The sequence below is a fragment of the Dryobates pubescens genome, chromosome 11 (assembly GCF_014839835.1).
Source record: "Dryobates pubescens isolate bDryPub1 chromosome 11, bDryPub1.pri, whole genome shotgun sequence".
Taxonomy (NCBI): Eukaryota; Metazoa; Chordata; class Aves; order Piciformes; family Picidae; genus Dryobates; species Dryobates pubescens.
The window spans coordinates 9,559,450-9,577,012 of NC_071622.1; the positions used below are offsets into that span (position 1 = coordinate 9,559,450).

General features: G+C 38.3%; 1 protein-coding gene across 1 annotated transcript in view; it reads left to right on the forward strand.

Annotated features, from left to right (window-relative positions):
- Positions 1–17,563, forward strand: part of KIFAP3 (kinesin associated protein 3) — a 78,810-nt gene that overhangs the window by 10,285 nt on the left and 50,962 nt on the right. The window contains exons 7-10 of the mRNA XM_054165090.1: positions 330–454; positions 1,150–1,248; positions 2,039–2,217; positions 4,856–5,018. Of these exons, the coding sequence (XP_054021065.1) occupies positions 330–454; positions 1,150–1,248; positions 2,039–2,217; positions 4,856–5,018 (566 nt within the window). The remainder of the gene's footprint in view (positions 1–329; positions 455–1,149; positions 1,249–2,038; positions 2,218–4,855; positions 5,019–17,563) is intronic.

The following is a 17,563-nucleotide window of genomic DNA, read 5'->3' on the forward strand; positions in this document are numbered from 1 at the left end:
CTTAAAATACAAAAAGTGGGCTGACTGGAAAACACTTTCCCTTACATATGGAAACAGGGATATGCTTTTATTTTGACTTGGAGCAACAAACTGTTGCTTCTTCTTCTACAAGTTTGGAAAAAATAGTCATGTTTTCAGGAATTGCATTTGTTTTGAAACAATTTGTGTATAGACAAGTTTTATAATGGGACAGAGAGTAAATAACAGTTTTAATACTTCACGTGGTGCAGTGTTGGGGTGTTGCTGCCATGGATGTCAAAACAAATTTGGGGTGGTTTGCATTTATTTTTTGTCTCACAGATTTATTTTTTTCCCCACCTTCAATGTAGTTTTTCTCAATTTCATGGAATAATCACACACTACAAAATTGGAGCTCTGTGCATGAATATCATAGACCATGAACTGAAGAGACACGAGCTTTGGCAGGAAGAACTTGCTAAAAAGAAGAAAGCTGATATCCTTTTGAAATACTGGGATAGGTTGATGGTTTCTAACTCTTCCTGATAGCTGTTGAGTTATTTGAGGTAAGGATACAGCAACTTCTCTGAAAACAGTAGAATTTACTAGAAAGTGCAAAATACAATAGCAGGTTTGAAAAATAGCAAGAGTGAGAAGTTTGGGCTGCTGAAGATGTTAAGCTGAAGCTACTAAAGCAAGGAGGGGGGAAAAGTTTTATTTTATTAGAAGTAGAATAGAACAGAATAGAATTAACCAGGTTGAAAAAGACCTTTGAGATCATCAAGTCCGACCTATCACCCAACACCATCTAATCAACTGAACCACGTGCCTCATCCAGTCTCTTCTTAAACACTTCCGGTGATGGTGACTCCACCACCTACCTGGGCAGCCCATTCCAATGGCAAATCACTCTTTCTGTGAAGAACTTCTTCCTAACATCCAGCCTAAACCTCCCCTGGTGCAGCTAGTGATGTCTTAGGAATGTTTTTGATGAATATTATGTTATAATACATCCAAGACTAGGATGAGAAAAAAAGGCTGCTGTAGATTACAGGTGTAGCAAGCTATTGGCTGAGGCAGTGTCTTTACACTGGCTGTTCCATAGATCTGGTGTTTGAATAACACCTTTGAGGACAATAGTCATCACAATGGTGTAACTTTTATCCAAACTCCTTAACTTCTGCTGTTTACGTGATGAAGATCCTGAAAATCAAACTCTCAAAAAGGACTATGAGAAAACTTATAAGAAATACCAAGGGTTGGTTGTCAAGCAGGAACAGCTACTCAGAGGTACCAAATCTGAACAGCAAATTATTTCCTTGTTGGTGCACGTGGGTAGAGGGTTCTAGTGGACATGTGTTATAACCAGGGTGTCTTAAATGTATTCAGTGTGCTGATGAATATAGAAGAGTGCTGACAAAGAACAAGGGAGGAGTACTTAATGAGGTTGTTTGATGACAGTGCACTAACAATTTTTAAAGTGATCTGTCAGTCTTGCATGAAAAATAGCAAAAGTGACTCATTTAACTTTTCTTTGCTCATGATATTGGTTTGGGTGGAGTTGGGTATTTTGGTTTGGTACATTTGGTTTGGATTTTTTTAACAAACCATAACCTAACCTGTATCTGACCCAAGCTGAATAGCTTTTAGGTTTTCTACTAAAATGAACTTAAAGTTAGATTGAAATGATCTGAGTGGCAAACCTTTCCTGAGAAGGGCTTTTAATGGCTCCCATTGGAATTGATAAGGGGTAAAAAAGAGTATAAAAAGTCTCTAGGGATAATTATTGGGGTGTTTTGATTCTATGGGCAGGTTGGTTGGTTTGTTTTCTGTTTTGTTATTGGTTGTTGTTTTTTGGGGTTGGTTTTCTTCTTTTATTTTATCATTCCAAAGCCACTCTTAGAATTAATCTTGTTAAGCAGGAATAAAAAGCATTCATAATCCATTTCCTTGTAAAGGCATTTTGGAAGGAGCAGAATGTCTCTGAAAGTCTTGTCATGAGCTCTTAATGTGTGTATAGAGACTTGTTTAGTTCTGTTGTCTTTGATCTGTTGGCATGATTTTTATTGGACTTTGTTAGTTGCACTTTACCTACTCCTGAATCTTGCTGAGGACACTCGCACTGAGCTGAAGATGAGAAACAAGAATATTGTCCATATGTTAGTGAAAGCACTGGACCGTGATAATTTTGAGCTGCTCATCCTGGTTGTATCTTTCTTGAAGAAACTCAGCATTTTTATGGAGAACAAAAATGATATGGTAAGGCTCATAGCACTGCTGCAATGCTGGAAAGGTGTGGACTCTGAATACTTTGTGCGGTTAGAGAGGAGAGGGTGACATCCCCGTCCCCACCCTAAACATTCATTGCAATAATTATCCTCTTTTGTTATTAGTAAAGTGAGTAAAAGAAAAGAATTACACTATCTAGCCATGACATATTGCAAAATATTTTGAATGATTTTCTTCCCAAACAGTGAAGCTAGCTCAAGAATACAGTACCTGAAATTCCAAATTTTGAACTCAGCACCCCAGAGTCTTGTTATAGTCTGGAGATACCTGTGAGCTGTCTCCCAAACTAGACTCCTTTGATTGTCTCTGCCATGTCTTGGGAAAAGGTAATTTTCCTTCTACAGTTTGCTAGACTGATTTACTTATTTCTTAGTCAGGTTCATTTTCTTGGCATCTTGCAACAGGTCCTTTACCAGTGATAGAACAGAATAGAATAAACTAGGTTGGAAGAGACCTTCGAGATCATCGCATCCAACCTGTCATCCAACACCACCTAATCAACTAAACCATGCAACCAAGCACCCTATCAAGTCTCCTCCTAAACCCCTCCAATGATGGTGACTCCACCACCTCCCCAGGCAGCCTATTCCAATGGGCAATCACTCTCTCTCTGTAGAATTTCTTCCTGACCTCCAGCCTAAACCTCCCCTGGTGCAGCTTGAGACTATGTTCTCTTGTTCTGGTGCTGGTTGCCTGGGAGAAGAGACCAACCTCCACCTGTCTACAACCTCCCTTCAGGTAGTTGTAGAGAGCAATATGCCTAAGAACTGGGGGAAACTTTACCCCCTCCCCCCCATAATCTTTTTTTTAGGTGAAGTTTCAAACTTCTGAAGTTGTAGCATTGTTTTTTTTGTGATTTTCAGCTCTAGCCAGGTATCTCCTTCAGTGGTATCTGAATGGCTTTTAATAATTACATGCCTTCACTTCTATGCCTGTATGCCAATTTGTTAAATGAAAACCATACATTTTCCTTATCCAAGTGGTAATCTGAGATTAATGTTACACTTAGATTGTGAGATGAAAATATTTGTGTAAATGCAATGGGAAATTAATTGCATCTCTTTTACTGGAACTGTCATTCCCATGCATATGCACGGAACACTGCAGACAAGATATCTTCCCTATTTATATAGAAGTATCCTATTTCTTAACAAAAATCAAGCACCAAGCATGCATTTTGGGGGAAATGTAGACTGTTTATTAGGTGAGATTGGTCATTGATTTAGTTTATACTTTTGTAGTGTCTTGAAGGACCTTATTAGGGAAATAAGGATTAGCTCTCCAGCCCACTGATTTGCTGGCACACATTGTGTTTGATGTGGTGCAAAAACAGATGAAAAAATAAATTGTTGAATTTACTGTATTCTAGAGTGTTTGAACAATTTTGAGAAGACTTGAAAAAGCTTGAGGGCAGCTGTCTGAGCATTTCTTACTACTGATAAAGATGGTACTTTTTTTCTCCACAGTGGTATTAAGGAAAGATACCAGTGAAGAAGGTGTTCTAATATTTGTATCAGGCAATGGCAAAAAAAATGAACTAAGATTAGTTGTGCAGTGCCTGATTCGAAGTAAAACTGAATAATTCATGTATATTTATAGCACATTCTTTCCTTTGGTACTCATGTGCCATATTAAATTCAAAGCAGTGAAGTGGGACTTTGTGCTCTCTGTTTGGTTTTGATCAAAGGTATCCAGTCAGTTGTTTGATTATTGCACTATGCTGTGTGGGGAGAGCTGTAGTTTCTTCATGTTCACTCTGTGTCTATTTATAACTGGAAGGCTAGTTACATACATGCAGAAGTTTGAAGAATGCAAAGTAATTTTATGTGCCTCCTTTTAGCCAAAGAAGGTTCTGGGAAACGAAAAACGAATGCATTCAAAAGATTATGGCAAATAAAAGCAGAGAAATGTTACTTAAAAGATGACAAAAACTTTCTGAAGTCTTGCCAGTCAGTGCTCAGATGTCTTCTCTGGCTGGTAAAGGGAACGCGATCTCAGGAACTGATACCACTTCTCAGTTCCTGGATTCCACTTTTTAATTTGAAAGTGATACATGTTTCAAGATGACTTTCATGCTTTCATTAAATTAACATAGAGGATGGCATGCCTCTTCGGAGTGCACATGCAATGTTCTGTCTAGGGGTTCATTTGAAATTCATAATGAAAGGTCTAAAATTCTTCAGGATGCCAATTTTCTGTCTTTCTTCATTGGATATCTCTTTGACTCTAATGTCAGTTGCTCCGGGGTTGCCTGTGTTTAAGTTTACATAAGTTCCCCCTCCCAATCTAGTCTTGAAAGTGATGTCTTGACCGCATTCTTGCAGTATTCCAACTGTGAGGAACACTTCCAAGACATTTGAACTGTTGGATTCAAAAACTATTTTAATCAACATTACCCAGTAACCCAGTCTAGAAAGCTTTAACCACAAAGACTTAAGCAAAGCTGCTTCATATGAAAATGCAGTGAAAGTCACTTACTATGGGTACAAATTGGATATATATTTGCATACACGTGCATGTAAATACATAAAAAGCTGAGGAGGCTTTCACATGGAAGATTAAGCTAAGTTTTGATGGATTATGGACTTTTATTTTTCTTGATATACAGGTTGAAATGGATATTGTTGAAAAACTTGTGAAAATGGTACCCTGTGAACATGAAGACCTGCTGAACATCACTCTTCGACTCTTACTAAATCTCTCCTTTGATACAGGCCTGAGAAATAAAATGGTACAAGTTGGTCTGCTTCCCAAACTCACTGCACTTCTAGGTATGGGTTGGGTTTTTTGTTGTTGTTTTTATAATATAGACAGATCATCAAAGAAAGTGAAGCTGGTTGTATTAGTGTGCCTAGAAGTTGCTATAACACTTTTTCACAAAGAACCTCCTCACTACCCCCAACTTGTTATCATTCAAGTCACCTTTTGAGATGGAGCTTTAAATGGAAGGTTAAAATAATGTGGTTCCCAGTAGATTTTTGTTCCTAGGTTCTCTTAAATTGTTGAATGAGTTTTCTGGTTTTTAAAAAGAACTTTGATATCTACCTGAAAATCATGTGAGCTGACACTTGTAATTTGGGGTGAGCACATAGGAAAAATAGCCTCATGGAATTGAAGCTGATGTACCTTCCAATTACCTCTTTATGAAGCTTGATATACCTGCTGCCTCTTGTTATCTTGATGGTCTCCAGATACAGGGTTCAAACATTTCCCAGCATTGTAGATTTGGCTTTTTTTAGACTTTCAGCTTGTCAGCCTGTAACATGTGTTAAGATTGTGCAAGTACTTCAGGTGCAAGGGAAATTTTGTCCATAGGGAAAAGCCATGGAGGCATTAGGGAGTTTGGAAAAAGCAGAGGATTGTCTAATACCATTGTTCTCAGGAGGGAGTTTTTATTTCCCTTTGTGTGTTCTCTGGCTGATACTATCTAAAGGCTGCTCTGGTAGCTATACTAAACATTTAGTGGGATTCAGCCATAAGAATTGAGTGCTCATTTTTATGTAAGAGTTGAGGATCTTGTATTGTGGAGCCCTAAATGCATGAAACACTCATGCAAGACATTGTTCAAGCTGAGATATGTTGAGTTTGGGATACATCCAATGCAGCCACTGTATCCACATGTGATTGGAACCAGTGGAATGCAGCGGTGGATCTGAACTTTCTTTCCTGGCTTTGTAGAGTCAGTTAGGATTGTTTGTTGTCTCAGTTTTGCATTCCACTTCAACAAGGCCTTTTTGCTGCTTAATACACAAGCCATTACCCTTGCTTTGAAAACTTGAATTTTATTGGTTATTAATATAACAGCTACCTGATGTATCCTCAGGGGGTTTCTATGCATTCTGCCCCACAACCATGTTTGCACTTGGTATCCTCCTCTGGGCTGAGCTAGGTAGAAGAAGAAAAATGGCATTTGGAATTCCTGTTCTTTGTACTTTCTTCCCCAAGAGAATGTCATTTGGCAGTGAACTGAGAAGTGGAAGCTGATCAGAAAGTGTATTTTTCTCTTGTTTGAGAGAGGAACTGTCTAGGTCAGCTTCTGACTATAAGCTTTTTGGTGCAGGAAATTGTCTCTTTCTTTTATTTGTAAAGCAGCTAGTGCTGTAGACTAAGGCTAGGGCTTCTGGGTGCTTGTCAGCCCAAGAAGAGGTATGACACCAATTACTGGGAAGTCCCGGCTCCCAGAAATTCCCTATTTGAGTGTGACTAAACTCATCAGTTAAGTGTCTGCTTTCTGATTTCAATGTGGAATCAGAAAAAAATAATTTCATTTCAAATGCCATATTTTTAGATTTTTAAGTAGAACTGTGTAGAAGGCTGTTCAGCCTAGAAGTGGCTGCTAAAATTGCTGTCTGTTCCTGAAGTGGCTATTACGGTCATCTACAGCAAGTTCTGCAAGTACTTCCAGAAGCTTCACTGTCTGGTCACAGAACCACCTGTCACAGGTGGTTCTTCTTCACTTGGAAGTGTTTGATTTATTTTATTTTATAATTTTTTTTGGTGTGTAAAGGCATGTGCTGTTAGCCCTAACTCCTCCCTGTAGAATTGCTTATTTTGCAATGTGCTGGTTAGCAAATGTGGGTAGGAATATAGTCTGGTTTTTGTCTCTTAAGCTAGCTCTGTGATTCGCCAGACTCTTCTTGATAGTGGTGATTCAAATAATCCTCAAGTACATTACTTTGTATATCCTGTCCCAGGGAAGCCTGCAGCCTTAATAACAAAATAATCATGTGCCAGATGCCCCTTTTATACAGGTTGCTTGGATATTAAACACACATTATTCAAGTCACTACCCTTCAGCTTGCATTTGCAGGTCACTTTAAAGTGCTAACACACCTCAACAGCTGTTGACAAGTTACCATGCAGCTCCTAATGCTAAGAGGTCACATTTGTTGACTCAGCCCACTGAAATTTAACATTTGTGTGTGCTATGCAGTAGGTGTTTAAGAGGAGAGTTGAAATTGCAAAGAATTAAAGGATAGGGTTTGTCAGGCAGTGGTTTAAAGCTGAGCACTGAGGAGGCTGCAGTCTGCAGTTCTGGAAGATGTGCTGCTTTCCCAAGGGATGCTTAGTGCCTTGAGTGTAGGAAGACCCCAAATGTAGGTGAAGGCTGGAAGTGGAGAAGATGGACTGGCTTCAACCATGCTATCAGGAACAGACTAAGGATAGCATGGCTGTATTGAAGAAGAACCATCTTCCTTCTTTCTCTCTCACTCCAGTGTTGAGGCTGCTGTTGAAAATATCACCATGAAACATTCTGCTTAGTCTTGGCTTCCATTTTAATTAGCCTTTTCTTTTTAACAGTGCCAATGCCTGCTTCCCCATGTAGCTTTGCCAGTCAACACCACTTGCTAGTTTTCGCGGCTTCTCTTCACAAGTCTAAAGTATTGTATATGACAAGACTCCTCTTGCACCCTCCAGGCACCCAAGTTAATCAACTACAGCTGACCTTTGTTATGCTCTGAATCTCAAAGAACTGGGTGCAGCTGAGGGAAATTTGGCTTCAGACTTGATCAGAAGCTGGAGCAGAGCTGTGGAGGCTTGTGAGGAGTAGCCTGCTGTGTTCAAGCTTCTTCACATACAAGCGGCTTGAAGACATATTAGAAAAGATTTTGGTGATTTGTGTGACTTCAGTTCTGGAAGAAAAAAGACACCTTGTAGCTGTTGAGTCGTCAGGGCCCTGTGGAGAACATTTTTTTGTACTGGTGGCTTTGCTGTAATACTTAGAATTTATGTTTAGAGTGATCTGGTTTTTAGTACATGCTCTTTATAAGCAGCACGCTGTAGACTCTTGTGTAGAGGTTTGATTCACTCTTACAGTACTCTCATTTTTCTTTTCATGGCATGATTCAAGTAAAGCACAGCAGAGGAATTTGGTGGTCAGTGTATTTCCTTGTGGAAAGTATTCTCACTGAAAGGGGGAAACATATAGCTGAACTTTAAAAAAGCTTATTCACATCCTTCCTTTATTCCTGGGAATGCTCTTCCACTGTTGGATGGAAGGGAAATGTTACCATTTTTCATAATTATTCTGCTGGCTGTGTGATTAGTTTCTAAAGTAAATGCCCTGGCAGCAAACACAACAAAACATTGTCTACAAGGAAGACTAAAATCCCCTCACTTCTTGTTTGGACCAAATCCACTTTATTTTTCAGTTAACTGTCCAAACCAAATACAAAACTTTTAGTACAGCTCTCTTAAATATATGCACAGCTTGTGATACACATTCTTCTAGTAAGGGTGCTATTTTGTGCTGTGTCTGAGTGGTTTCTTAGCCTTTGTGAAGTGAGACAAATAGTTCTTCATGCTCCATAAGAACAACGGGCAGCTTGTACTGCAGAACCAGCCGAGTGCTGTGGTGTGGCTTATGGCAGGCTGTGAGCTCTCCTTGGTGGAGCCCTATTCAGAAGGAGCCAGCTTCTGTCAGTGGGAGGGTGTGGCAGGCAGTGTTGGGATTTCTGTGTCTGCCCATGAGTGAGTTATTCCTCTCAAAAGGATATAAATGATAGGGGATGGTGCAAAAGCTGTTACAGAGGAACTGTGTTACTTCTCAGAGGGTAAAAGGAGTAGGTCAGGCTGCATTTGAGGGAAAAACATTTTTGCTATGATGTGTGTGTTCGTTCATTTGAGCTGCTGGATGGTTTTTAGGTGTATTGATTGTGTATTATCTTCAAATGTCATTTTCTTTTCAATTCCTAGTGCAAGCTATGCTTAAAGAATGAAACCCATTATGCTTGGGGGTCAGAGTAAAGTGGCTCCACTTGGTTGCTCAAAATTACTATTTGGTTTTAAAAATCGAGGGCTGATTGAACACAGTTGGTGAGCAGGTTACAGTACCAGTTACAAATTTGGCCTAAATGGGACATGGAGTGCAGAAGGATTGTGCATATGGCTGTGAAAGTGTTACATGGTTCCAAGGTGTTCAGTCTCAAACATGTTAGGTGGTGTGGATTTTGCACTACAGATTACAGTGACTGAAAGGCAATTGGCTTGTGGATTTGTATTCAGCCAAGTAGATGAGTGTTTGTTATATGAAATAGTGTGGTCAGTCCCAAGCAGCAATAGTCTGCTTTTGTCATTTGCAGTGTGTATCAAGCCTATATACCTTATTGATTTGAGCATCCTGGCCTGATAGTGTTAATTTCTCAGTGTTCCAAAGTTTAGCATCAACACATTGAGAAGTAGTAGCCACCTGGTCTTCTGTAGAAGTCTAGGGACTGTGCAATAGCTTGCAAACTCCAAAGTTTTCTGTAATGAGTTCTCTATTGAAGCTGGAGGTAGTCAGAGCAGAGGGTAAGTTTGAGAGTCTGATTTAGTCTTCAATGAAGAGTCTGTCTTCACTAGGTTCATTGATAGAATTTGAGAGTTTTATTATCTAAAAGCTTTTCTGCAAACTGCAGAAATTCCTCTGATATTTTCTGTCCTTTAATGAGCAATCAAAGAATTGCCCAACGATGGTTATGTTGGCTTTCTTAACAATCAGGTCCTGATACATTGTGCAGCCAAGCTGGTTTGTATGTTGACTGCTGTTTAAAAACCTAAGAAGTACTTTGCTCTCTAATTAACGGAGTGCTGTGGGTTTTTAATGTTCTATTCCTTTTATGAAAGTTTCTTTTAAGACGGCTTAAAGTCAATGTGTTCTCTTTATGAGTTCACTTGGCCTTTGTGTAATGAACTTATTATGGAGCTTCACACATCTGTTGAAAAATAGAGCTTCTTATAGGCTACTGCAGTGTTTTTTCAGACTTTAATAGGCCTCGTTTATCCTATAAAGAAACATACATTTTCTTACCTGATCAAGTGAGCAAACAATAGGGGTCAGATGTGGCAGAGACCCTAACAAAAAGCACATGTCTAGCCATCAGGGTGAGGTAAAGTCATATCGGGATTGCTTGAAGTTATTAATGGCAGTAAAATTTATGCTTCCTTCTGTTTTCCCAATTAAATGGAGAAACCTTTTTTTCCTAAGGTGATTCTGCAGCAGCTGGTTCCAATACTTGTTGTGTGAATATTGCCTGAGGTGTCTCCATTCCTTTATAGAAGAGGCTGGCTGAAGCACATTAAGTAACAGTTCAACTACAGGGACCAGTCTGTTGGAAAGCAGTAATTATTAAGGGATTTGTTTTAATGGTAGTTTTTTTAGCATTCATGGTGAGTATGGCCAAGGCTTAAAAAACCCCCAACACAACAAACAAAAAACCTGACCAGAAGAAACACAATACAAATGAAAAATCTCTCTTCAGCATTCAATTTCTAAATCCCTATTAGAAGTGCAAATAAACCTAGCAGGCAGACTTAAGGAGAGCAGTGGTGCACAATGTGCTTTATAACCCTGCACTTAGATAGTGTAACTATAAAGTAGACAGCAAAATTTAGTGCTATGAAAGAAAACTTGACTTCTGATGTTGAGAAATAGAGAATGTGGAAAGATGTCAGTATCACTAACATCATGTTTGAAGCAGAAATAGAATCCCAGCTAACTTTAAGGCAAAATTCTTTACCATATCTACTGGTAAATTGTAGGGAATGATCAGGAAAGAGGATCTGAAACTCTTAACATCATATTTTAAAGAAGCTAACAGGTCTTTTTAAATCTGTTGTCTTAGTTTACTGGCTCCTTTAACACTGTCCAGAGTTGGAAACAGTGTTTTTCCATTTTTGTAGCTATTATTGGAGAATCCTTGCTAAGTTGAGCAGTCAGCCTTTGACTGTTTGGGTGAGTGAGCGCTCATTGCTGTGATGTGCTGCTCACAAGTGCATGTGTGTATTTAGCTGTGTGTGTTACTAGCTTTTTTTTTAATGAAGAGGAAAATTTTGGTGTAGCACAAATTAAATTCACGAGTGTTGACTGAAAATAAACTGCTTATGGCAGCAGTAAGGGTGGGAGTGGATAGATGGCAGCAAGCTAAAGATGAGGGAATTGTTGTTGGAAATTCACCAAACTGATGAATTGGAATGGTCCCCTGACCCAGTATTTCTACTGTGGGGCTTACAATAAGTGATTGTGTAATTGTATTCTTTTAATTGTTTCTTTGCATATTGCAAGAGAAAATTAATACTTAACTGTAAAAAGTAAATCTAGTTGTCTTCATGAACTGTTGACATCTGAAAGCTTTACAGGGCATAACTTGGGTGCCTAAAGCATGACAGAACAGAAACAACCAGCTCTAGTTTCTTGGAAAATCTCCATAAAGAAAGGGTGGAGCACTTCTAGTCTCAATCTGTGGTAACATCTTCATAAAGCCTGTATGAGGGCCAAGGTAAGAGACAGAGGAGTGCCTTTTCCATGGCCTTATTGAAGCCTGCATGCAGAGGGATGGTCTCAAAGGATCACATGGAACAGCTTTGCAGATGGAGTAGTCCCGTAAATCCTGAGGCTTTTACAAGTTCAGATGTAAGAGGGGTGGTTACAATCTGCTTACTCTTTTGGAAATGTGGAAACATCTTAACTCACAAGTTTCTGATGGTTATCTAAGAGTTTCTCAGATGATCTTCTCCAGGAGGATCCCCATGTCTGTAGCTGCTAAGTTAAAAAACTGTCAATTGATAGTACTGTCTTCAGACCTTTTGAGCTGATAGGGCAAGAAATAGGCTAACATAAAAATTCATTGCACTATAGTGAGTATAGAGCTGCTATATCTCTATACAGTATAACCAGTTTCTCTTCTTTGCATGATGGATTACATCCTACTTTACGTGATGGGTTACAATTTTACATACTGCAACAGTCTCATTTTCTAAAGCAAAATATCTGAGGCTAGGGCCTCCATTTATTCTTTTCAGAAAAGAATCAGATCTCAGAGAAACTTACAGATCCTCAGCACACGACCTTTTAAATAAAAAACTGTGATGTTTTCACAATAAGGAGGATGCAATTGAATTGTTTACCTTTCTGCCAGGACTTTATAGTAAGATTGTGCTACTGCTTGCAAGTGTCTCTTGAATAATACAGAGGTTAATTCTTGCTGTCTGGAAGACTCAAAAGCTCAAACGATGTTTAACTCCACCATTTGGATTTGAACTTCAGCTTTGTACTTCATCAGTTCTGAAGCATGGACACAACCAGTTCCCATTTCAATGCTGTGAATGATTCCTTTCTCAGAGTGGAAGGTAGTATACGGCATTGGTTTTTTTCCTCCTTTCAGCAAGAGCATGTTGAAATACAGCTATACCATCCATTAGAACTGAGGTTGCTCTGCTGTGGGGCTGTGCACACACTGAGCCAGGAAAACCCCAGCATGGAAAACCTCCATCTATTTCCAGTCCCAATGAATTCTAAACAAGAAGATTGGAAGGGATTTTTTAGAGCAGAGAAGTCTGAGTATTTTCTAGTAACTGCAGTTTGGAGTAGTTGTTGTAGTTTAATGAAATATAGTACATATATGGCAAAAAAAGCAGAGCCTATAAATCTCTACTTAATTGTGTAGCATTTAATCTGTGTAGCTTGGTGGAAACTTCTAAAGGAACATCTTTGCATGGAATTTTTTCCACTTATTTTGGAAGTGGATATTTTCCTAGTTTGATTCAAACTAAGAAGCATCTCTTCATTTCCACTTGTATGCTTTGTGGAGAAAAAAAGATTGACTTTATCTTCTTCCTTCAGGATAATCCTGTTGCCTCCAATTTGTCCCTAACCTTAACTTCTAACTGATTTATCTCTGGTTTTTGTAGTGTGTGGTATATTAAAGCTAAATTGGCTTCCAGTTTCTGTGAGGATTCACATGAGTTCCTAAACTAAAAAAAAATAGGCATTATTTATCTCTAAGATAAAGCTTCAGAAAAGTGTGTATCTAAATTTAGCAGCATGATGTCTACCCAGTGGCCATGGTTTGTCGTCTTTTATTAGTAGCAATACTTCAGTGAGGTGTTGGCTGTATATTTTTCAGCCTGTCCTGCATAGAGCTCCAGGCAAAGAAACTGAGCCTAGGGCTCCAGATGCACAGCTTCATTTTTGTCCTCAGCTGTAACATTAAATAACTGAACCCAAATTCATCATTTATTAGTCCTTTGGCTTAGGATTCATCATTACAATTCCTTCTCTGTTTCATAGGGAAAAAAGGTATCCATGTTTCAGATGTCGCATACGCTTAGGTGTGTTTTCCTTCCCCCAAAGAACTAACAGCAACAACAAAACCAAAAAAGGTAAAAAAAGCAACACCAAAACCCAAAACAGAAATCATGAAGCAAAAACAACAGGAAAAAAACAACCACAGCAAACCCAGGGCTTTAAGTTAGGCTTAAGGTATGAATCCAGTTTCAGGTAACAAAGATGGCACAAGAGGAGTTATTAGTATGTAATTAATATCACACTGTATTATTTACAATTCTTAGTCTCCTTGAGTATGAGCAGATTTGCAAATTCTTTCAGGTTCTCTTGATAAAATAAACTGATCTATCCAATGTGATTTGTATTTACATATATAAATCAAACCAATATGTGTCTAAACCACACATGGAGTAACTTAGTCCAACTGTTTCAGAGTGAGTTCCAAGGAATAATATAGGTTAAAGGTAAGAAGAGATACCTTTCTATCACTTTTTTTTCCCCTAAGATCACTGCTAGTTGTGCTACATGTTACTGAATTCCATGATTTCGATGCTTTCTGACAGTGTGAGACAGCACAGAAATCTGATACTTAGTTTGTGACATTCCTAACCATCGAGATTTCTTCTTTGTCTAATTCTGAAACAGATTTGACTTGAGAACATCAGGGTTTGAAACTGAAATGAAGATTCACTCTGCCATTTTAATAGGTATTTACCTTGTTTTGTGTTCTGGTTTTGATTTAGCAGAGTTAATGTTTTGCACATGAGTTGGATAAGGGTATACTTGTATCTGATGTGGAGACATTGATGATTCCATTAGAAATGATGGGTACTTGAATTATTGATAGTGTTAAATTTCAATAATTTAGTCCATAATTTATATTCTCATTTTCACTTTAGCATTTGAATGCTGCTGCTCTGACTTAAATTGGCATTTCAGTTTTACAGCTTTAGGGCTCTTTTTTTTTTTTTTTTTTTTACTGTGGAGTTAATGGAGGATTTGTAAAAAAATTATTTATTTCTTTATTTTAAGCTCACAGACTCAACCAAGATGTAGGGCCTGATCTCAAGATCAAGAAACCTTTAGTTTTTACCTTTAGCCTCTGCTACTAGAACCATTTAGATCATTAACCTTAGTAAGAACTAGTCATGGAATTCAGGCGTTGCTCCACAGAACTGGCACATGGCTTCTTACTAATGTTCAAAGGCAAAAAATCTGAGGCCATTTTGAACTCAAAACCCATCATGTATTTATTTCCCTCTCTAATTTGCAGAAAACTAGTTGTGAAAACAGCCCGAGGGACCTGATATTTTTCCATCCCAGCTGCTCCAGCTGAACTCCAGCTGCAAAAAAAAAAAAAAAAATCTGAGCATTGTTTCTATAAACTGTTGAGTGTATTTTATAACACAATAATTCCCACAAAATCAGTAACTGCAGTTAATGACCGGTTTGTTAAGGCATTAACTGCACTCAGCTGGGAATGACCAATTTCTCTGGAATGACTGTATAAGAACTAGGGATAATTCAGTAACACTTTCAAATAATTATATGATTAATTAAGGGTAAATTCTTGTGGAAATCCTATCAAAGTATTTGTGACCCCCACATTTAATATCCAATGAGTTCATTATGATTCATGTTTTATTGCCATAAATACCAGAAGAATCCATAATGACTAGGCCATTATTTTCCAGGGCTGCCCTTACTGCTCTAGGCCATTTGGCTATTCCACCTTCAGCCATAAAAAGCTTGATGCTCAAAAAACACCAGCATTTGTAGGCCACAACTTTCTGGCATCCCACCAAAACTTTTGTAATTTTTATGAACACTTTTAGAGATCTGGTTTTTCTTTTCTTTCTGTTGCCTTTCCTAGTTAGGGGAATAATTGATGCCTACTTTAACCAAGTCAAAAGGAAGTCTTCCTTGCAATTTGCTTTTTCTTATGTGGCCTTCAGCAGTGGTCAAAAATAGCAGTTAAGCTTTGGAAAGTTTTTTGCCAGCCAGGTACTGGGCAGGATTTGAAATGTTTACAGGCACATCTCTAAACAGTGATTGGCTTAGGGTTTTATTCATTAGCATTCAGATAAGTATAAACTGATCATGGAAAAGTAAGCTTGGTGATGGCATGTTCAAATAATAGTCACTACCTGCCAGTTTGTATTTTTGGGAGTGAGGTCTCTATGTAGAAGGATGGCACTTGGCTGGAATTTTTAAACAGTCTGTCACTTCTTACCTTTTATGCATTCTTCAGCCTGAAAGATGATGCTTAGTGTTGAAAATACTGTAGCTGTTGAGTATTCTCTAAACTAATCTTCAACAAACTGGTTTTGCATGATTTCCAGTCAGCTTTCTAATAGGCTGCATGATTCCTAATTGAGCACAAGATTTACAGTTGCATTAAATCATACTGGCTGTGCTTAGGAACAACAGCCTCCTCTTGATTTTCCTGAAGCATTTGATTCTTTGGATCGTGAGTTGCCACTGTTCTACATGAGAACTGAAAAAAAAATAAATCAGGAGGTTTCACTTTTTCTCCACCAAGGTGCTTCTACAGGAAAAGTGGGACAGTGAAACTTTCAGACTTCAGCAAGAAATTTGGTCCTTTCTGTTAAATTGAAATGAAATTAAACTTAAAACGCAGACACAAATATTTAAAAGCTGGTTTAGTTGCATACTGTTTTGTTTTAGCTTTAATTCTGTAGTTTATTTTCATCTTCAAGTTAGTGCAATTCAGTGTCTTTCTGTCTGCTCACAATTAAAAAATACTTCCTTGATGAGCCTGTGCAGTCAGTGCCTGTGCCTTATACGCTCTAAACCCTTCTCTGTTCCCTGTGTTGACAATAGGACAGGGGAATTCAAGGAAAATGGTTCAGTTAACTGCACAGCAAGAAGTCACTTAAACTGAACTCTTCTATTTGAAACTGTAGATGTCTTTGCCATTTGTGTGCTATGAAATCTGCCTCGTGGAACATACTTTGGGAGAATGATTTAAGTGCCAGAGTCATTAAAACCCAACTCTTGAAGAGTTCATTCAGATCCAATTTATTTCAATTCTACCAGTTCTTCATGTGTTAAATTGAGTATCTAGGTTGTCTTAATTATTTTTAGTAGTTTAGAAACAGAGACAGTATTGTCATTCTATATGTAAGATGTTCTTCAGGCTTCAGAAAAGTTGTGCCCTCTGGAAAAAGAGAAGATTATGCAAAGAGCTTCTTCTCAAAAATCAGAAGGCCTTTGCTGCTGTAGTAGTCTGTTGTGCTTGAAAATAAGCTACAAATATTGCCAAATACTTGGAAATTGGTCTTGCTACCAAATACAAGACTGTATCTTAGCACTAATGAAGCTTGCAGCAATAAGGAGGGGAAAAAACCTCATGGAGGACAGAGATTAAACAGCTATAAGATAGCATCATTCTTGTTGACTACCTGCCAGTTCATACCTTCTGAAGGTCTGGTCCAACTTTACTCTGGTTTCTTTTTCCTGTTTCTGTTCTGGGAAGCCAGCTTTCCTCCCTTTTATACTGGCTCGACCTTTACTTCACATAGTTTCCTGCATTATCCAGGAAAGTGTAATTGTAATTTGAGTCTTAAATTTGAGCCTCTGTAAGACTGAGTCTTAAATAGAGGCATGGAAAGAAGTGTTAAGAGCAATGTAAACAGTTCTTTTCCTAGCCTCATGAAATTTTAAGGCATAATTTACTCTAAATTTTTATATTTGCATAGGAGAAGCCTTTAGCTGTATTATCTGGGAAGCTTATTTTGTGTCATTGTTGGGTTTACAGTGTCACCACAAGTGAGCAGGTAGATAAGAGGACCAGTCACAAGAGAAGTGCAGGAGATAATGAACGTTTTGTTTGCTTAGAAAAGAGTGCCTATATTTTAGCAACTCTAGTGCTGTCCGTGCTTTTGTTTTAATACTCGCCAGAGTGGCTTACAGATTCAGGCATTATCTTTTGTCCAGCTGTGAAGTGTGTGGAAGGTTTTCAATATAAGTCATGTTTTTACAAACAGATAAGAATGCAGAAGAATCTGGAAGGTCAGCTGGACTTTAGGTTTGGTATGGGAAAGATTACTTCACTTTGTATGGCAACTGCTAGGAGGGTTTCATTCTTTTTGATAATTTAACTTGGAAAAAAAGTGCAAACCTGCATTCTTAGGATAAAGGTATCGTATCCTTGCTGCTTAAAGGAAATGCCAGCTCACAATGATGTATGCAGAAGAAAAACCAACTGTGTTGGTTGCTGTTTGAGGTCTCAATGCTTTGCGAAAGTGT